This window comes from Podarcis gaigeae (assembly GCF_964106915.1).
Source record: "Podarcis gaigeae genome assembly, chromosome: 10".
NCBI lineage: Eukaryota > Metazoa > Chordata > Lepidosauria > Squamata > Lacertidae > Podarcis > Podarcis gaigeae.
Window position 1 is genome coordinate 40166671 of NC_139686.1, and position 22769 is coordinate 40189439.

A 22769-nucleotide genomic window follows, 5' to 3' on the forward strand; every position below is an offset into this window, starting at 1 on the left:
GCTGTGCAGCCTGCCTTCTTTTTTGCTCCCCTGCCCCACCCTGACCTCATACAAATATAGGATTGTGATGCGGCACGACTGATCCTTCAGTGGTGGACACAGGATGATATAGCCTTGCATGTTTATGTATATAGGAGGATGGGTGTATCCATAGGTTTTTCTGTGATGATGATGATGATTTTAAATGAGTTGTGAAACACCTCTTGGGTCAGTGATGAAACTGATATTGACTTGCAGAGAGAGGATACCAAAATTCATATCATGAGGATTTGTAGACAGGTCCTTGTGACAGTATTCGTTCCCATTTACCTACTGGCATGGTTTCTGTTCCAGTCATGTCAGTTTCCAGGATATGTGGGAATTTGAGATCCTCTTTCCCCCTATCTCTAAGAGATAGTTGGGGTTGGCAGTGCTGATCATCAGCTAGGTTTGGGTCAAGGTGATCTATGATCAAAGCAGCAGGCATGCAGTTTCCTGCTGAGTCTCTTGTTCTCTGGATTTGAGCATTGTGTAGCCACAGTCACTTCCTCTTCCCCCATGTCAGCTGGGAAAATCTTGAATGAGACCCATTTGTTTGTTGTTCGTAAAATGAAATTGTGTTGTCAGACACAGAACACGTTTCTAATACATACATCTGTATACATTTTGAAGCAATTGTCTTGCCAAATGTCCTTTTCAAGATGAACAATAACAGTAAAGCACAAAAATCTACTAAAATTAGACTTTCTCCTTCTGTTTACAAAATTCCCATTGAAGTGCAGTATCCTAAGTTTTATGTTTAAATTGCTTGCCATTGTGTAAGCATTCTATATAAAATAGGTCAGCTTATAGTACTGGCATTTGGACATTATGTTGGCAGAACAAATGTTAATTTTCTACCACTCTGACAGTGCAAAGTAGAAGGCATGTTGCACTAGATGTTGCATATTAATTGAAAAGGCTTTCATAATGTGCAACATCTGGGTTGTATGGAACGTAGCATGACAATCAAATATAGAAAAATAGATCTGTGTTAAATAAATGTGGAACATCCTAGGGCACAAAAGAAAGGACTGTGTGCATGGCTGAAATATTAGTCAAGCCAACTGAGAAATATGATTGTGCATTGTTTCTAAAATTTATTCAGGCTGATGGGGAAATTTTAGACAAACCCACAAGACAGGATTTGGATGGCATGTTCAACAGCCATTGGCTTAGGTAAGCATGGCTTTGGAGCAAAAAGGACCAGAAAGGAGTAAACCAGCTTCAAGCTCCTCTCTAGAAGCCCATATGTTTGTGCAGTTCCAGTAAACCATAGTAGGGCTTTCTGTGTCATATGAACCAGGCCATTGCCTTTTTAAACCATTGCAAACTTTGTAAAATTATTGCATAAAAACTCATGATTGCTCCTGTTATCAGACTCCAATCTCCTTTCTAGAGAAAGCTGTGCACTCCAACAGATGATTATGTCTCAATATGGCAGACGTGATCACTGATGACATTGTAGGGACACCTTCTCTTGAGGTGTCAGCCTCATCACAGGCTTAATTAACAGATCTGTTCCCATTAAGGGTGCCATACGATTGTCATACTGAGTTTCTCTCTCCTCAAGTTCACAGCTGTCCACACCTCAGCTTGATGGGTCAATGAAACCAGTAGCCTAATTATTTTGAAGGCAAATGTTTGGAACTCAAATCTCTGTTCTCAGGCGGGATTTATCTAAAACAGTTCTAGGTCTGTGGATCAAAAAAGATCATAATCACAGAGAGACCTAACCGAGCTGAACACAAAGCAACAATATTTCTGTGCCAGGGTGCTTTTTCTTTCCCTTTCCCCTCAAAAAGACAGCCTTCTTTTACTGCACATGAAATATGAATTATTATTTGGCAAAAGAATTTGTGCACACAGTAAACATTTCTCTTGTTCAGAGGAAGTTTCTTGGCTGGGAAAGAAGAGTGAGGATCACTGTCAGCACCTTTTCACCTTGTCTGAAACCATTTACAATGAGAATATGTAGAAGATGCCTGCGACCACTTTCACTGTTCTTACCTCCCATCTCCTAGTCTTCATCTGCACTGTGTGCTCTGAGCATTCCCTGGGTAGAACTTTTCTATGTTATCTGGATTCCTACTTTTTGCTGTGTCACAGATCATGTGTGCAACTTGTACCTCCATTGAAATCAATGATAAATTAATCACTGAAATTGATTTCACAGGGTCTATTCCTAAGCATGACTAAGGCTGCATTTACAGCATGTATTTGAAGCACTATGATCAGTGTCAGATTTACATATAAGCTAAACAAGCTATAGCTTAGGGCCCCACTCTCTTGAGGGCCCCCAAAAAATTAAAGGGGAAAAAACTGGATCTACATTTCCAAAATATAAGATAAAAAACAAATTAAATAAAATCTACATACAGCAACAGTGTTTTGTGTTGCGTAGGCTCCTGTGATGTAAGTAATGGGCCCCGTCTGCTAGCCTGCTCCCTAAAATTGTATTTCAGTTCAACAATTACTTTGATAAAATACATATTTTGTTATGTGCAAATGGCTTTAAATACCTATTACCATAAATTACCATATAGGTCCATAAATTACCATATAGCATATATTCAACACAAAAAACAGTGACAATTTGTTGTTGACAAAGGACAGCTGGACATATCAAGGGCCCCATTACCTTCAGTAGCTTAGGGCCTCATCACACCTAAATCCGGCCCTGACTATGATACATCTATAAACAGTCATGACTCGCCCCCCAAAGGATCCTAGGTCAAGGGTGCTAAGAGTTGTAGGGAGACTTCTGTTCCCGTCACAGAGCTATAATTCGCAGCATAGTTTTAACAATCAAGCCCTCTTCACAGAAAGCTCTAGGAAGGGAATAGTGGCATCTCAACAACTCTCAGCACCCTACATGGGGAAAGCCATGACAGTGGTCTCATAGTGCTTTAAATGTATGGTGTGAATGTGGCATAAATCTGGATCCAACCCATAAATTCTGTGCGCAGAGAGCAGATGAGGACATGGAGGTCAGAAGTGGGCACAGCAGCTGGTATCTCCCTTCAGAAGCATGTGTTTTTTCAGATTTATGTGTCAAGAGCCATAGATATTTGTGACTTGTTTCTGAACACTATCCTGATAAATGTATGTGTTCATGGAATACCATGTAGCATCAGAAAACTAGTTATTCTTTCCCCATAATCTTCTGGCAATTCTATTTTTTGTTTTTCTTTAATTATTGAAGCCCCCTTTCCAAAAGTGGGTTATAAAAAAATTAAACATCATGTGGAGCAACATGTTTAGCCCTTCAAATTTCAGGATTAAAATGTGGGATTATCTGCTGAGTAATTTCCGTGCTTCACTTTTTAATTGGTGTGGTAACCCCACAGTTGCCTTGTAAACTTTAAGAGTGCAGTTTGATCTGTCAAACTGTATTAGTTATGCAGCAGTTTCTACCTTCAGGCCTCCCAAACTATGACTGACCATGCAACATTTCTGCTGCAAACAATAATTCTAGATGACAGTATCCCTTTGGTTTCTGTGCATCTATGAGGCAAATGCAGAGCAGAGGTCATTATCATCACAAGCTGTTATGTAACTGCATTGAACAAAAGCATGCATTCCTGTGATTTAACATGGGGCAACGTATTCTTAGAGACTATCCGACAGTGCCTAAGAGCCAAGCTACACATCCAACTTTAAAATAACTTTTGTGTCAACAAATGGCATTTACCTGTGTTTTTGTCAAGCATGAATTCAAAGCTGCTGTCTTACCCCATTATTAACTCATCCCTCAGGAGCCAAGCATGACGGAAATAATCTCGTTTTTAAAGCAGAAAGAAAGGCTTAATTTTCCTGTGAGGCAATTTCGGGAGGGGGTCTGCTATTATATCCCCAGTGGAAGATCTTTGTCTGTTTCCTTTCAGGACAGAGAAGCCAAAGCTTTGGATAGCTAGGTGCAGCCTAGGTAAAGGGTAAAGGGACCCCTGACCATTAGGTCCAGTCATGGACGACTCTGGGATTGTGGCGCTCATCTCGCTTTATTGGCCGAAGGAGCCGTCATACAGCTTCCGGGTCATGTGGCCAGCATGACTAAGCCGCTTCTGGCGAACCAGAGCAGCATATGGAAACCCCGCTTACCTTCTCGCCGCGATACCTATTTATCTACTTGCACTTTGACGTGCTTTCAAACGGCTAGGTTGGCAGGAGCTGGAACCAAGCAACGGGAGCTTACCCCATTGCAGGGATTCGAACCGCCAACCTTCTGACAGGCAAGCCCTAGGCTCTGTGGTTTAACCCAAAGTGCCACCTGCCTAGGTGCAGGTAAACAGAAAATTTAAGCTGATACTTTTTACCCCAACACCAAAATAAATTTACTGGTTTGTGGGGGGTGAGGGATCTGGTGTCAGCAATACTGAGATGTCTAAATAATACATGCAAGCAATGCATGTATTAATTTGGGCTTTTATTCCAATAAAATCAAGTTAGTTTTAATTGATTAAGTACAGTAATTGATTAAATCCATATAGATTTGCATACAATTGAAACAATAGTTTTGAAGGCAAGCCTTTGCTTTCAGATGGATATATGTGCGTGAATATCACTGCAGATGTTAGCTTAGAAAAGTAATTAGACAGCATGTCCACTCCAGGTGCCCAAGATGGCTAGCTCTGCCACTGCCCCCATCCGGGCATTCAGACAGAATCCTTCCCCCTGGACCTCTTTACCGGGGTACCCTGATATTTGATCAAGAAGTAGTGTGTAGGACTCCTTTCCTCTGTTTAGGCTAAGGATGTAACTCAATGCCTTTTTCTGTCAGCAAGTTGGGACAGTTGCCAGATAGGCCCAATTCTTCCCTGGTCCCAAATACAGCGACCAAGTAACTCCATAGCAAGGCTGTCCATTTACCCATGGTCAGCTGAGGCTGATGACAACACCAGCTGGCCCCATGGGAAAGAATCTCCCCTCCCAGTTTGCCCATAGCCACGCCAGGCTGCAACTGCCGCCGCTGCCAAAATGGTAAGCGGTTTTGTGTTCCTTTCTAATAATGAATGAACAAGTCATCAACTAAAAGCAGCTAAGTCAAAACACCAATTTTAGTTCCTCGATGAGATGAAGCTGGCTGAAATCCAGATATTTTAGTTTAAACAGTTACTGTATCAGAGTGATGAATGATTAACCTCTGCAAAAACTATAAATCATCAAATCTGTAATTTACTGCCTAACCTTATAAAAAACCTCAGACACACTCTCCTGCAGAATCCACTCCTGCTTGAGCTTTTAATATTCTCTCTGTACTGTATTGATCTGCTTCACCGTGGTTTAATTAAACTAAGTGAATTATATTATTAAGGTATAATTATTTCAGAAGTCTTTAGAATACAATAACATAATGGATTGGAAAACCATTTTACGAAGTGACATATATGCTTCAGATTATTGTGTGCATTCTTTGAGACATTGAGGGTATTATCAGGCATAAGCAACCTTTGGCTCTCCAGATACTTTGGACTACAACTCCCATGATCCCTAGCTAACAGGACCAGTTGTCAGGGATGATGGGAATTATAGTCCAAAACATCTGGAGGGCTGAAGGTTGCCGTTGCCTGCAATAGATTGTCACTAACAACTGCCGCCTAATAACAACAACTAAAAATCCTCCCCATTCCTAAGTTACATAGGTTGCTGAAAAAGAAGTTTGGCAGGAAAACCAGTAGTGGATTCTTGTGTGAAAGGAATTGTAAGCTTCATTCAGATAATGATCACAAATTCCTAGGCTGGGTATGAGTTCAGAGGCACCATGTTTTTTAATTCTTAGCATATGTCTTCCCACCCGACTACCAATTTTTACTGGGCTCTGGCTGGTGGATCTAAAATATTAAGCATATCCCACAAGTTCCATCCTGCCAGGTGAGTGGTTTGTAGCAGTCAATACCAATAGTAGCCTCACTGGCTTTGAAAGGCATAGGAGGTGAACTTGCATGGGACTGATCAATAATACTGTTTCTTTTACTATGCCACGGGTATATATAATGTCACTGTGTTGAACAGAAACACTTTCATCAAAGATTTACCTTATAATGCTAATTAAAAGATGGAAGGATATAGTTGCAAGGAAAGTGTTCGGCTCTCCTCTCCTGCCAACAATTCTCTGCGGCAAATTGCTTCCTCCTGATCAGTTTTGATCCAGTGTTTATTCACCTGATCTCCAAGATCAGAACTAAGCCAGAATGAGGGGGTGGGGGCATTTGCAGAATAGTGGGCAGATGATGGAAAGGCATGTCAGTTAACCCATACAATTGCCCTGGACTCAGCCACACATTTATGTTACCTCAGGAAACATAGGTTTTGGGACATATGAGTGCTAAGGAAACAGACAGTTTTGCCCTAAAATGTAATACAGTGGTACCTCTACTTACGAACATGACCTGTTTTAGGGTGCCATTCGCACCCCGAAAAGTCCGTAAGTAGAGTGCTGCTACTGCGCATACGCGAAGCACGCAGATTGCTTCTGTGTGCATGCGCACAGGGAACCCAGAAGTAAACACTTCTGGGTTTGCTGCATTCGTAACCTGAAAAGCCGCAATGTGAAGCAAGCGTAACACAAGGTATGACTGTACTGGTGGCTTCTGTTACAATAATTTTAAAATACATTATGCGAACCTTATACTGACACCTGACAGCATATTTTACTGTTCAGTGGAATATAACTGTAGACTTTTGGTACTTTTCAAAGCAGGGCATAGGCCCTTCATATTAATCTGAGAGAGGCATTTCATTCCCATTGTTTTCAAAAGTTCTCAGAAATTTCCAGCACTCAAGCTTTAGTTCTGTTAGATTTTCTGAAATTGGAGATTAAATCAATACAATATTTTCATGCTAAATGTTTTCCTCTTTCATATTTTCTCCATCTTTGCAGGAATTTGCTGCACTTACAAAAGAGCTAAATGCATGCAGGGAACAACTACTGGAAAAAGAAGAAGAAATTTCTGAACTGAAAGCTGAAAGGAATAACACAAGAGTAAGTATAAAAACAATCAGATATGCGTTTTCTGTACAACGATGTATCAGATAATTTTAGCACTGCTTTTTATCTTATAAAATTCTATGAGAATTGTGAAAATACATTCTGTGCCCGGGTGGGGGAATCTGTAGTTCTCCAGATGTTGATGGACCAGAACCATCATGCCTGACTATTGACATGCTGGCTGCAGCTGATGGAAGTTAGAATCAAACAATATTTGCAGAGCCACCGGTTCATCAATGTCATTCTTTTGTAATAGCGTTTTGATAGTTCAAGTGGTTTGTTTGGAAATTCATATCTTGAGTTCTATTTTCCACCTGCTCTTTGGGGAGTAGTTTAAAAGTAGACATTCACTCATCAGATTTGGGTTCATTTAGCTTTTATTAACTTTCTGGATTTCTCCCAGTCTGGCTTTTGATCAAAGTGTGAAATTGAACAGTGGCTAGCACCAAAAAGATTGACAGGGAAAATTTGGCTTCTAATCAGTTGATTCCCAAAACCTTTAAATGCTCAATGTTGTTACTGGAATATGAAGCATCATTCTAACAGTGTGGACTGGTGAACATTCCTGGGATAATTTTTGAGCAGTTCTGACTTTTCAGAGCAGTGATATACCAAAGAGTACCAATGTATGATGAGTAGAGAAGTCTTCCTTACAGAATTCCTATCTCCCTACCTTTCTGATCAATATTTATACTGAACCAGTTTATATATGGAATTTTGGAGTTAGTGTTATAAGCATGATGAAACCTGATCATGTGTTTGATGTTTCTTCCAACCCATTTACTACCAGTTTCACAGTGATCTTTGGGAATGGATAAATATATGTATGGAAAGAAAAGTATATTTGATGCCTTCATCCACTAGGCAGAAGTTGCATTTGGTAAAGCAAGTACCACTTTCTAGAAGTTGGGATCCGCAGGAAAAGGCATATCTTTGGCAGCTTCTTCATTTAAGAGCTGTATTGTCTAGTACCCCCTTACTGGTTTTCCCAGTTGTGATGTATGGAAGTGAGAGCTGGACCACAAAGAAGGCTTATCGTCTGGAGAATTGATGCTTTTGAATTGTGGTGCTGGAGGAGACTCTTCAGAGTCCCATGGACTGCAAGAAGATCAAACCTATCCATTCTGAAGGAAATCAGCCCAGAGTGCCCACTGGAAAGACAGATCCTGAAGCTGAGGCTCCAATACTTTCACCATCTCATGAGAAGAGAGGACTCTCTGGAAAAAATTCTGATGTTGGGTAAGATGGAGGGCACAAGGAGAAGGGGACGACAGAGGACGATATGATTGTACAGTGTTATAGAAGTGACCAACATGAATTTGACGAACCTGCGTGAGGCAGTGGAAGACAGGAGTGCCTGGTGTGCTCTGGTCCGAAGAGTTGGACACAACTAATCGACTAAACAACAACAACAACAATTGTGTAGTACTGCTGCCTTTATGGATCCTCAACATCACCCGGATATGTATCCTGTCTCTGGCAGCAGTTTTATTCAGACATTCAATACCCAGCCCCCTTGGTGATGCTCCGTGTTCTGGTTAGGTCTGGTTATTTGTGGGGCCTGCCTGGTGTTTTCACATGAGTAGAATGTGTGCTTTTATTTAAAATGCATCTCTGGGTTATTTGTGTGGCATAGGAATTTGTTCATTCCCCCCCCCCCCAAAAAATATAGTCCGTCCCACCACATGGCCTGAGGGACGGTGGACCGGCCCACAGCTGAAAAAGGTTGCTGACCCTTGGACTCTATGATCCTCAGGGTCTCTTCCAACTCTATGATTCTATGATTAACTTAGGACCATTAATTTCAATGGATCTGCTCTGGGGAAAACTTAATTGGATACAATCTATAGGCTCTAGCAGAGTTTTGCCCAGTTTCTCCAGAAATTGTTAATATATATAATGGGAAACTCCCCTATGTTCTTACCAAAGAGCCATTAAAAAAATCTGCTATTCTATTAAAAAGCAAAACATACCATGCCATGTTCTGCAGTGAGAGAGATGCAAATATAGACATATTGGTTGCCAATAGACAACAGAACCCGCACATAATTTGTTTTAAAGAAAACATAGCAAGAAAACAACTACATTGCCCTCTTACTTTTGGCAATACAAATGTTTTTGAACAATCTTTTTAAGGGGGGGAGTTCAACCCTAAATGAATGTGCAGTTAATAAGAAAAAGAATTACTGTGTGCTTTTATTAACTGGCAGTCTTTTAAAAAAGCACAATTAAAAATTTAAGTAGTGCTTTATGATTTCACTAAATAAGGAGATCATTCCACCTTGCAGCCATCTTACAAATTAAAAGCAGAAGCCTGCTGTATAAGTAAAATATGTCACAGCCATTCTTCCAGACCTGCTTTATACCAAGTCAGACTATTGGTCCATTTCACTCAGTACTGTCTACAATGATTGGCTGCAGTTGACCCAAGCCTTGGGCTGATTAAACAATCTATGGCCTTTTAAATGTTTATGACGGGTGCTGTGTTTTGCTGCTGCTCTTATGTATTTTGTGTTTTTATACTGCAAACTGTCCTGTGATCTTTGGATGAAGGGCAAAATATAAATTAAATAAATAAAAATGCTCGGGTTCAGATTTTAAAAATAATAAAATGACAGTAAATAACCCTAAATATATGTAACTTGCCTTTTCCTATGCAAGACTAGAAAGACAGACTAGAATTAAGAATACACAAAGATCACGCTGCTACATCCCAGTTAAGGGATTGTTATAATAGTTGCTTGTTCGCTGCCTTTGTTCAACATGATGTCTAATTTAAATATTACAGTTCCCAGGTGATGGCTGCCGGAAAATCCTTACACGAAAGTTCCTTACCCCATGTAGCAGTGCAAATGTATGCAGCATCCCCATACTGTTTCTAAAGATATGCACTGTTGACACAGAAATGCTGTATGTGTTCAGCACAACACACACGGCAAGAAGGTTTAAAGTGGTAAACATTATACAAAAAAAATGTGTTGGGCAGCTTTCCTGTTGGGGGGGGTGGGGAGGTAGTCTCTTAAACTAGCCCTGACATCAATCTATCTGATGGCTGGTATCAAACAAATTCTAAACCAGCAGCCACCAACTTTAATTATACCAATGGGAACATTTGGGTTTTTGAGAGAGTGCCATGGGCACACCACCATCTATGGGCAATGCTCTCTTCCCTACCTTGGATGAGCCCCCAGAGAAAGCACAAAACATACTTTACTTTTTGAAGCAATCTTAGGTGAAAGTCAGATCCATTAAAGTTAATCTGAGCCTTGAAAAGACAATAAAAAATTAAAGAGGAAGTGGGCAAGAGAATCAAGGGAGAAAAAGGTAACCTGCCTCACAATCTCATGACCAAAGGGGCAATGAGAAGGAGAGGTGAGAGGTTTTGTGGTGCCAGGGAGCACTGGCAGAGGAACAGGGGTGCGGGTGGAGTGCACTGCGCCGGCGGCATGATCCCGGTGGGGTGCCATCGCGGCTACACCCCCCGCTGGCACCACATCCTGCAGGTGGCGCGCCACTCCCCCAGGACACACACCACGCCCCCACCTGCTCTCCGCCTCCCCGCCAGAGATTGAAGCTTCGCCACTACCAGGGGGAGACATTAAGGGTGCCATTACATCCACAAGCACCAAGTTGGTAGTCCAACTTTGAACACTGTAATACAAAATTCATCTCTGGAGGTTAAATACAAAAGAGAATGCACCATATATGATACAAGAACAGTAGATATTTGGTGAGCCTGGGTGTCTATAATTTTATGACATTTACTGTAGGGTACATAATACTTATAGAGAGCAGTGTTCTGATGTCAGATCAACACTCATCCCTGGATAACATCTACAAAAACACCACATAGTGTGTTTTGAATGCCTTTCCCACAATGTAGTTTCAGATTTGCTTTATATACAGTTAGATTCCACGACGCACATCTTTTGAAAAGAAAATAGCTAAGAAATTATCCTCCTTTAAGGCAATATTTTTTTGTTTTGTAGGTTCAGCATTAATTGTTGTTGTTGTTATTTAGTCATTTAGTCGTGTCCGACTCTTCGTGACCCCATGGACCAGAGCACGCCAGGCACTCCTGTCTTCCACTGCCTCCGCAGTTTGTTCAAACTCATGCTGGTAGCTTCAAGAACACTGTCCAGCCATCTCATCCTCTGTCGTCCCCTTCTCCTTGTGCCCTCCATCTTTTCCAGGGAGTCTTCTCTTCTTATGAGGTGGCCAAAGTATTGGAGCCTCAGCTTCAGGATCTGTCCTTCCAGTGAGCACTCAGGGCTGATTTCCTTAAGAATGGATAGGTTTGTTCTTCTTGCAGTCAGTGGGATTCTCAAGAGTCTCCTCCAGCACCATAATTCAAAAGCATCAATTCTTCAGCGATCAACCTTCTTTATGGTCCAGCTCTCACTTCCATACATCACTACTGGGAAAACCATAGCTTTTACTATGCGGACCTTTGTCGGCAAGGTAATGTTTCTGCTTTTTAAGATGCTGTCCAGGTTTGTCATTGCTTTTCCCCCAAGAAGCAGGCGTCTTTTAATTTCGTGGCTGCTGTCACCATCTGCAGTGATCATGGAGCCAAAGAAAGTAAAATCTCTCACTGCCTCCATTTCTTCCCCTTCTCTTTGCCAGGAGGTGATGGGCCCAGTGGCCATGATCTTCGTTTTTTTGATGTTGTGCTTCAGACCATATTTTGCTTTCTCCTCTCTCACCCTCATTAAGAGGTTCTTTAATTCCTCCTCACTTTCTGCAATCAATGTTGTGTCATCTGTATATCTGAGGTTGTTGATATTGGGCATAATGGGGTGTAAGGGAGCAACTTATATTATGCCAGTCGAGAAAAACTCTCTATAGTTGCTTAAGATAAATAGACACCCTGGCACGAATGTTTAACTGTCAGGAGCTGCTCACTTTCAAAGGCCTTAAATCCTGTATGTATTTGTTAAATGCTTGAACAGACATGCAAGGGGAAGTGCGGGGAAGTGAATGGAGTGGGAGGTTCAGGTTTGGATCCCTGCTGAGTCACGGAAGCTGACTCTGGGCTGAGTCGTATTTCTTACTCCGATTCTTACAGCATTGTTCTGAGATAGGAATTGTGAAGCCACTCAAAAATGTTGACAGACATAATTATCCCTTGACTCCACATTTTCATTTATCCAGTGGAGTGTTTTGTTTTCTACAACATAACAACCCTGCAGTGAAAAGTCTTTATTTTGACCTCTGTGTATGCATCTATAGCTGCAATTATTTTTTTTGTGGTGTGGGAAAAGTAAAGGATCCATTATTCACTTCTTGGAGTTAGTTCAGCGTAACACTATGATGTGCTGTGCTTGCTATAAAATAGCATAAATGAGTGGGGCAATGTTAAAGTAGTGTTGTGAGTTATGGGGCGGGGGGAGAGTAGGCTGTTTGCTAAGACCCTTCTAACCCCTGGATCCAGCAGCTGTTAAAATATAAGCCAGGCTAGCTTCCTGGTGAGGTGATAGCCTAGGTAATGGGCCATTAAGGAAACAAAGGAAATGGGTCTGTGCCTGATGAAAAATTGGGTGGACTCCCTCCCTCAACTGACCGGTAGTTAAAAAGAAATGGCCAGGGTTGAGAACTGCATGAGGTGAGCTAGAAGCTGGAAGAAAAGCTGCAGACTGGGAAGCCAGAGAGAGTCAGCGCTTGATTTCTGTTTGAATCCAAGGCTGTGGCTATGGGGGAAGCAATAGGAGCAAACTGCAATCCAGGAAAAACCTGAGTTGCTGTTTGTTGTGCTTCAGCTTTAAAGAGTGGGTTTTCACGGGGAAAGCTCTAGGGCAACAAAAAGAGCGCTCAGACATGGAGCTTCTCAGTATGGGCCTGTGCATGGAAAGAGCAGGGCAAAAGGTGTGGATAAGCCCTCTCTTTATTCACCTCTCCTCAAGTCTGTTCCTGCAGCCATGAATGTGGGAAATACATTCCAAAAGGTTACAAGAGGGAGTTTGTTACATGAATGCTGGCATTGGATACAACCCCTTTTGATCAAATACAGAAACTCAAAATGTTAATGAAAAACGTTTGTTTGTTTTTTGCATATCTGTTCACGTTTTGAAATGCAGTTGTGCAACTAATTTCAGCATCGGTTACATACTGCACTGTGATATGTTTCTTTAATCTGACGGTTTAAGTAGTTCCATTTAACAATATTTCAGTGTCCTAAAATGTCTTAGTTTGGACACAACAAAGGTGAGTGGAACAATTTGCCATCTTGGAAAATTTGCATGAGAGTTCAGTAGATATTAATCACATTTATACTTTATTCCCCTTTACATTCTCTGCAATAATATCATGGAAAATTGCCAAACAGAGTCACCATAAACCTTCAAGTACGGTGAAACCTGCCTGTGTCATTATCATTTTGAACTAGAATTATGGTGCCGGTGACCTTCAGGTGAAAATGAGCTAACTTTCTTTTTATATATATATATTGAATCCAATAGCTGTTACTGGAACATTTGGAGTGCCTTGTTTCAAGACATGAAAGGTCGCTGAGAATGACAGTGGTGAAACGGCAAGCACAGTCCCCCTCAGGAGTCTCCAGTGAAGTCGAGGTTCTGAAAGCACTGAAATCGTTGTTTGAACACCACAAGGCTTTAGATGAGAAGGTAAAGTATGGGGAATCAGCTTACTGACTCAGCATATATTTCTTAAGCTTTGTCATGGATGCCTACACTAGACTAGTTCCCTCATTCTCTTGGCATATGTAACATAATAGTGTTTCCAGGGTGCCATTTTGTATTCTTCCAAGGTCACTACAGAGGCACCAGGCCTCACACCCTGAATGGTGGTGGTGATTTCCATGGGACTTATGCAGGGCCATGGGCCCTTCCAGGAAGTCAAATCCAGTCCATTCAGTCTAATTGCATACTGTAAGTTGTTTATATTCCCTTTTAGGGCCAGAGAGACAGAGAGAGATGGCGGAGGGGAGGAGGAGATGGAGATAAAATCTCTGGTGCTGTCCCCAAAGCAGGCATCAAGTTATCAAGCTGCATTTACCCATCCAAGTTGAACTAAATATTCTCACTACATTTAAAGCACATTTATACTACTTCAGCAGTCATGGCTTCCCCTAAAGACCCAGGGAACTACAGTTTAGAACTCACAGACTTATAATTCCCAGTACCCCTTACAAACCACAGTTCCCATAATTCTTTGTGGGAAGTTACGTACTTTAAATGTATGGTGTGGGTGTGACTGCCTGATCCAAAAATGTGCAGTCATTTCAAAGAGTTTTAAAACCCATCAGTCAACTGTATGGGAAGAAAGGAGGTGAGAGGAGAGGTTTAACCCAATCCTTGTTCCCCTTGCCAAGCAACTGATCAGCAGAATGTTAATATTTTAATATGAATACAGGGGTACCTAGGCTTGCCATATGTCAAGAAAATTCCTGATATATCCTGGTTTTCTGCTGTAAAAATGGCATTGGAGGGATTTTGCCAAATCAGCAAAATGTTAGGGGAAACCCAGTTACAGTATATGGCAATGCGATGGAAAAAGCAGCAGAAACAGCTCCAAAACCTTAAAGTCACTATTTTGGGGGAAGGTTTCCCCAAAGAAGCTCAACAATCTTGTTGGTTTCCTAAGAAAAGCTCAACAACTTTGCGGGTGTCAGGAATGTTATTGTCTCTTATTTCCACTATGAGAATAACAGTCTCAGTTCCTCAACATTGCTTCCTCCTGTGTTCATTAACTGTGTAATAGCCTGTCTTCTATTGAGTTAAAAGCCAAGACAGTGTTCATGAAAAACATAAAATTGTCTTGCAATACGTTGTCAACAGTTTGTGAGAATACCACCAGCAGCTGCAAGTGTGGGAAATGGCAGATTGTTCACTGCATGGTGCCTGAGAGGGTTCACGCCTGTGTGTTGATATGAATATGCACTAGAAACGATGCATCTGACATCCACTCAGAGATTTAAATTTTAAACACCGTGGGGAACCCCTAAACAATGGTTTCTCACACTAATAAAATTGTAAAATAAAAATGGGATAGTGATTTATCAGGAGCAGGTACCAGGCAGCAGGGAGGGGCAGCTATGATAAATAAAGAAAGTCAAGGATTATGGGTCACTTGTCTATGGCCCTAGAAGCTGGCTTGTGTAGAGTGGTCTGTTTGTAGGGAACTATATTACCTTTAGGAAGAAATCCCACAGAGATTCATTACAGTCTAAATAGGGCAGTACGTATTGTGCCTGAATCACGATCGCACCATATTTTGACATGCTTCTTCTAGGTGACGTGAAAATCATTCACTGTGCTTTTTTATCTGAAATGAAGCTTTGCAATTTAGCAGTGCATAGTAAGAGATGAGTAACTGAGGCCAATGCTATGCAAACACATTTTAAAAATATTTTAAATGTCCCTGGAAGTTTTTGGGTTTTCTGCTGAACTTAAGTTGTAGCTGGGACTTACATAATGGAGCATTACTAGCAGTAGTCTTTGGAGATTAGTATGGTTTATAGACTAATTTCACTTTCCAGTAGTTGAGACTGATAAAAAAAACAAGCCATTAGGGAAGTGGTGACGCCTTGTTTTCTCAAACTACTTTAATTAATGAGAAATGAACTTGAACTTTCTGCAAGCAATTAATCAGAAACATCCTACGTATTGTACATTTTGTGTTTTAAACTCAGAATTGAAATTGAAGGATTTTCTCTGGCGGTTTGAGTGACACCAGGTATGTTACGAAGCAAGTGGTAAGCGTTGAATCTGCACTAAGGTGATTGCCTGCTTATTTCTGAGTGATTCGCCAGACCTTCTGAACTGCTACAAACCTTCCAAAAGTGGATTGAATGCTGGCGCGTTGAATTATTGATCATAAATCCATCCGGCCCATGGAATCAGTCTGAGTGCAACATGCAGCAACAATGTAACCACAACTTCACTTGCAGATTCAGCACTCTCCAATTGCCCAGTAAGCCATGTCCCAACCAACTAATGGGATATGTCTGAAGGTTCATTGGTTATTCCCCCCTACCCAACCCAATAGAGATTTGGGGATCTGGGTATGTGGTGATGTTTCTTACATGACTGGTCAAGTTAACCATAGGCCATTATACAACAAAGGCTTCTAGAGCAGACTTGTTCGGAATCTTGAAAGTTAAAAACAGTGGTACCTTGGTTCTCAAACTTAATCTGTTCCGGAAGTCCATTCCAAAACCAAAGTGTTCCAAAACCAAGGCACTCTTTTCCATAGAAAGTAATGCAAAATGGACTAATCCATTCCAGACTTTTAAAAATAACCCCAAAACAGCAATTTAACATGAATTTTACTATCTAATGAGACCATTGATCCATAAAATGAAAGCAGTAAACAATGTACTGCAGTCACACAATCAGTAGCTGAACTGGGTTCCACACAGTCACACAAAAAAAGAGCTGCAAAAAAAGCCAAAGCAAAATAAATAGCAAAAACAGACAGACTTCAGCGTAACACTCAAGACAGAGCGTGTTCGACTTCCAAAAAAAGTTTACAAACCAGAACACTTACCTCTGGGTTTGCAGTGTTTGGGTTCCAAGTTGTTTGAGTACCAAGGCATTTGAGAACCAAGGTACCACTATATAACAAACAAATGGAATCAATTAATTTATGTGCGGGTGCAGCAGCTTCATATGGAGAAACTACCCAAGTCTTGCTAGAGCCCTTTCTTCCCCAGTTCCTTTTACCCATAAAAACTGCATGGCAATAAACCCAAGCAACACAATGGGGTATATGTGCCTCAAGTGCTCCCATCTATTTATTATTTCAAGTTCTAGAGCACAAATAATTTGTATGGTACAATTTTCTTCTTCTTCTAGGTAAGGGAACGACTGAGGGTTTCTTTAGAAAGAGTCTCAGCACTTGAGGAGGAACTAGCAGCTGCTAATCAGGAGGTAAATACAGAACTTTTCTCTGTCTTGTATGATGTAACTTTTTAATCATATCATTTTGTGGATTAACATTAGATTTACAACCTGTGTAGATACTGCTTTGGTTCTATTCTGAAAATTTAGGCAATCCTGCTACTTTTAAAGCGGTATGATTTTTGTTTGTTTGTTTTTCTGGGGAGGGGGTTACCTTAAGCTGTTAGAAACCCACAGCATCGAAGATAGCAGGAAAGTTTAAAAAACGAATTGTGACACTTAGGTTACAATTGAAGAGCATGGGTTTATACAGCTGTTTCAATACATTCACTGCAAAACTCGCTGTCTTCAGTCACAGGGTAGTGGAGTGAGCTTCCTCCCCTCCCTCCGTCAGCACCACCAGACAGAAAAACATCTTAGGACATTAAATTCGATGCTCATTTTTTGTCACAATCATGCAATTTCTCCCTCCTATTTTTGAATATGGGAAGAGCCATTTGAGCTGGACCTCCAGCCATTGTGGAGTGTTCCGTTCACACTGCTATCTACATGATAGCAGTGAGGGAGCAAGTTTGCTACGCCACTCTATGAGCAGGGATGCTGTCCCAGCAAATGTATGCACTCCTCCATTCCTGATGTTTGCAAAGTGGTCCTTTTCTTGAGTTTTTAAAAATTGTTTCTTTGCTTGATTCCATGAGTACATACATTACGTCCTCTAACAGTGAGCTCAGGTGCTAAGTACCAATAAAAACTGAGCCAAAAATGGGGCTACTGAGAAATAAGAGGAAGGTCTCTGCAGGCTTGGGAGAATATTGAGGTTTGGAGAAGCGCAACAAAGCATTTATTAAATAAATCAAGGGGGCAAAACACAACCTAATGAGAACTGAGCATGTTCAGTAGCTGCAGAATGTTGAGTATCAGGTGAAGAAAAGTGGAGAACAGAGGAGTGAGGAAAGTGGAATGCTTCCTCTGAAGGAATAGTTGGACAGGAGCACTCCAATTAAGAGGAAGGAGACACTGCAATATTCTGTTGAAAATCCCAGTTGTGTCTCCAGTCTAAGGAGTATTCCTGCCTAAGGTTCCAGCTAGCCATTCATTATATCTGGGCATTGCTCCTATTGTTCTCAGAGAGTTACTAATTATTTAACCAAGGGAGGAATCCAGGCACAACAGAAATGAAGAGGGAAGAGTGGGGGGAAGCTACAAAAATTGCTGCTTACCAGTTTTACTATTTTTATCTTCCTCCACACCTGCAGTGTACTGATGATTTGAAATATATGTTAAAACAGTACCCTGCTGAGTATCCAGCGTTTGAAGTCTATTCTGGCAAAGCTACTTGGTCTGCCTTTTTGTGTGTGCAGCTGAATATTTTTTCTTCACAAAACCTTGATAACTGCCTCGGTGTATTTCTTAGCGTGGGATTTTCATTTCCCCTTCCTGGATCATAATTACAGATTATATGTCACCAGTTTTTGTTAACAATAGGTATTGCAATAGTACTAGCAAGGAGCACAAACTTTATTAGTGCATTTTAAAAAATAATAATATAGTACTAAATATCTAAATACCTTCTACAGATCACAAGATTTGAGACATTTGAGTCCTAACTAGGATATTTATGTAGAGGCAGAAAATAATAACAACCCTCCCCCTTCAGTCCAGTTTGAAATTAATCCCAAAAAGCCTGATTGACTACCTGGACATGCAGGGAATGTCCAGAAATTAACCTATCTCTCCCCACAAAATTTCAGTCTGGCTATTTAGGCCCCTTTTTGTCATGACCCCAGAGTCCAGCAGAGCAAGACTCTGAGTAAGAGGCTGCAGAGTCTCCAGCTAAAAAGCAAGACCCGGTCCAAGCTTCTAAGTCTCCTGCTGGAGATCAGGAGGCAACTAATCCTGTTACATATCATCTTTGGACATCCCAGAATGATCTAAATGAGCCCCCAGGAAAACGGGCACAGCTCCCTGAGGAACCTAGTGCCTCCCACTGTTCCTCACTAGATCAGCAATGCCAGGGATGTGCCGGGATGGAGGCTATGGAATTGAGGAGTCTTCATTTTCACTCCAGAATGTTGGCCATTTAAGGCTCTAAAGCAGCGATTATCAACCTGTGGGTCCCCAGATGTTGTTGGACTACAACTCCCATCATCCCTGAACTCTGGCCTTACTAGCTAGGGGTGATGGGAGTTGTAGTCCAACAACATCTGGGGACCCACAGGTTGAGAAAGGCTGCTCTAAAGTAATCCACAAGATAGTGGACCCTGAGAAGAAAGAGCCTGGGGGCAGGTTCTCCAAAAGATTCAAACTGCTCTCAAGCTTCATCAGGGCAAGTTACTCACTCAGAGCTATCCATGGTCCTGCAACATCTGACCTGCCTTTCCATCTTCTCCAAGGAATCTGGCATCAGACCTGAATGTAACACATTTGTACAAACTGAACTATGTTACTGGGCACTGGTAAGAGCACACTACATCTTCCCAGTGCAATGTGGGTCCTCCTTGCCATCCGTTGCTCATTAATTTGTCTGTTTATTGTTTATTTATCTGCCTTCGTAGCTCAGTCACTAGAGCATGAGACTCTTAGGGTTGTGTGTTCAAGCCCCATGTTGGAGAGAGTATTCCTGCATTTCAGAGGATTGGACTAGATGATACTTGTGGTCCCTTCCAACTCTACAACTCTGATTCTATGACTTTTATACCCTGCCTACTAAGTGAAGTTTTTGAAGTAGTTTCCAGTATGTTGAAAATACAGCACCAGATGTTAATTCCTTAACAGCCCAGAGGCCCCGCACCGGGCTGCTGTTGATGTTTCTCGCAAGTCTCCTCCATCCTCCAATGTTCTAGCTACTGCTCTGCAGCTGAATCTCCTTGCCTGGAATTAGTCCCAGATGTTAGTCCCTCACAAGTCAGATGTTAGCCAGGGTTTCTTCATTGGGCTGCTGCTAATGTCTATGTGTCAGTGGGTGGTTTTGCTCTAAACCACTGAGCCTCTTGGGCTTGCCAATCAGAAGGTCAGCAGTTCGAATCCCCATGATGGGGCGAGTTTCCATTGCTCTGTCCAAGCTCCTGCCGACCTAGCAGTTCGAAAGCATGCCAGTGCAAGTAGATAAATGGGTATCGCTGCGGCAGGAAGGTAAACAGCATTTCCGTGTGCTCTGGTTTCCATCACAGTGTTCCATTGCACCAGTAATGGTTTAGTCATGCTGGCCACATGACCCAGAAAACTGTCTGTGGACAAACACCGGCTCCCTTGGCCTGAAAGCGAGTTGAGTGCCACACCTCATAGTCGCCTCTGACTGGACTTAACCATCCAGGGGTCCTTTACTCCCCCCCCCTTTACGTGTCAGAGGAGGGGAGATAGTGTGAAAAAATGCTTGTAGCTGCTCCTCTTTGTGGGCAGCTTATTCAGGGTGGCTGGGCACTGTGGGGACTTCTTGGCATATATGTCAGGGAGAAACATTTGAGGAATCTGAGGGATGAGAAAATCCAAAGTTTTAGTAAGGCACTTGCATTTATTGGGATGTGGGGAAGTCCTGTTCATCTCCACTTAAATACTTACTTTCCTTAAGTGTCACATACATTATATATAAACCACTTTGAGGTTTCATTACAATCAACTGGCATATAAATGTTTGCAAAGGTAGCTTTCCCTTTCAAAGCAAGATGATATTCAGGCACGCTTCTTCCTCTTCCATACAAATCCACCCACTCTTCTCATCAGCATCGCCTACATGGCATTATGCAGATGCTGACAGCAATGCTAATTGTGGTTACTTTTTACCTGGTTGTGTAAATCAACTCCAGCTCTGGGTAAAAGTATCTGTGCTGTGGTGCAGCTGGCAGTTGTGTAGAATAAGTGGTTTTCACTGAGATTTCGTTCCATGGTTCTTCTAGGAAGAGTGTGCTAGAACTCTGTCTGAGATGGAATCCTTTGTTTTTAAAGAGTTGAAGTGGAGAGAAAGAAACCCATTTTGGGTAGAAAGGTACTTTATAGCATCCTTTCACCTAAGAAGAGGATGAAAAAGGCTTTGTGGTTGCTGAAAGCAACATCCCAAACCAGTTTATGAAACTCTGAAAGGCCTTTTCTTCTGCCTTTTGTTCCCTTAAAGTGCAACTTGCACTAGTGATAAATGCCATATAAAGCCGTCCTTACTGCAACGTCTCGTCTTCCTGTGGCTGAAAATATTTTGATTGCCTTTTCACAACACAGATGCCATATATGTGCTATTAAACGAATAACAGATCGAAGAAGTAGACCCCCTGCTGTTGAGAATGGGAAATCTTGAGTGCTTCAGCATTCAAGCCATCTCTTCAGCCTCAACTTCAGCATTTAACCTAAGGTGTCCGCCCCCCCCCACGTAATATTAAAGTAGTTTGTGGGAAATTTCTGCATGTTGGTTAACAGAATCAGGATTTTAAAAGGTTCTCTTGCTTTAGCTTCCTATCACATTGAAGCAGCACACCTTAAACTGCAGGTTCTCATTAACACTGCATTCATTTGCATTGCAATTATGAAGGCACTGAAGGAAGCAGTTCCGACTTGTTTGCAAAGTTTGAAATGGGAAGGGGGTCACAAATTTGACAAATACTTTATGTAAAGAAATAAACTTCACTGAACTTGGCATGTTCCATCACTGACTAAGAAAGTAGGCATTTACAATTTTCCGGCAAGATGGTGTAGCCACAGCCTGTATACCATTGAGTTGTGATGCAATCTATCTGAGAAAATATTATACAGTAATGCCTCCACGAACGTCCGCCCTGTTAACCATCCATTTTGCCAAATGTCCGCTGCAAACCTGGAAGTACCGGAACGGGTTACTTCCAGGTTTGCTGCTTGTGCATGCGCAGAAGCGCAAACTGCTCAGCGTGTGTGCACAGAGCAGCACTTCGTTGAGTGTCCCTTTCATAGAGCGTCCCTTTCATCAGGCGTCCGGGGCTCCAGAATGGATCCTGGACTCAAAACAAGCTACCACTGTACATGTTACTTTTGCATCAAGTGTGGCATGTGGCCATGTAAGCATCGTATCAGCCTATCATTATGACCATAAGCTATCATTTGGCAAGTTGCCTCTCAACCAAAGAACAAAGGCAAGATATGTTCTATTCTGGCCCCAAGGTTGCCACCATAAATGGCATCCCATGGCAATTTCCAACCTAAAATATATAGAACATCTTATTGATATAAAAATCTTAGGTTTCAGTTCTGGCAAACTGATGGTAATCAATTTTCTTGAAAATCCAGTTGTCTTTGCACACATATTTAAGAACAATAATGAATAATAATTTTATTACTTGTACCCTGTCCATCTGACTGGGCTGTCCCGGCCACTCTGGGCAGCTTCCAGCATTTACAGAAACATAATAAAACATCAAACATTAAAAACTTCCCTATACAGGGCTGCCTTCTGATGTCTTCTAAAAGTCAGATTTTTACAGTTTCCTTGACATCTGAAGGTAGAGTGTTCCACAGGGTGGGTGCCACTACTGAGAAGGCCCTCTGCCTGGTTCCCTGTAACCTCACTTTTCCCAGTGAGGGAACCACCAGAAGGCCCTCACAGGTGGATCTCAGTGTCCGGTCTGAACAACGGAGATGGAGATGCTCCTTCAGGTATACAAGGCCAAGGCTCTTTAAATGTAAGATATCCCTGTTAGATATTCAAACAAAAGTAGGCTGTTTATCTAAATAAAAATAATGTATATTTATTTAGATTTTAAAACTCCACCAATTCTAAATATATATCTTTTAAACTCGATGTGTAAGCAGGCGCCCTATTTTTAAGTGAGAAGGTGGTGACTAATCAGATTAGAAATGAATGAAACCACACTAGGAGCTGGAGAATTATTGTTATTATTCAGAAGGCTTGAGTATAATTTGTACCTAGAACTCAGGAACAGAAATTG

The 22769-nt window shown here is 41.6% G+C and overlaps 1 protein-coding gene across 11 annotated transcripts in view; it reads left to right on the forward strand.

Annotated features, from left to right (window-relative positions):
• PPFIA2 (PTPRF interacting protein alpha 2) overlaps positions 1-22769 on the forward strand; it is a 271229-nt gene that overhangs the window by 164727 nt on the left and 83733 nt on the right. For all 11 annotated transcript variants that reach the window (XM_083698945.1, XM_083698940.1, XM_083698944.1 and 8 more), the window contains 3 exons: positions 6899-7000; positions 13465-13629; positions 16822-16896. In XM_083698945.1, coding sequence (XP_083555071.1) covers positions 6899-7000; positions 13465-13629; positions 16822-16896 — 342 coding nt within the window. The remainder of the gene's footprint in view (positions 1-6898; positions 7001-13464; positions 13630-16821; positions 16897-22769) is intronic.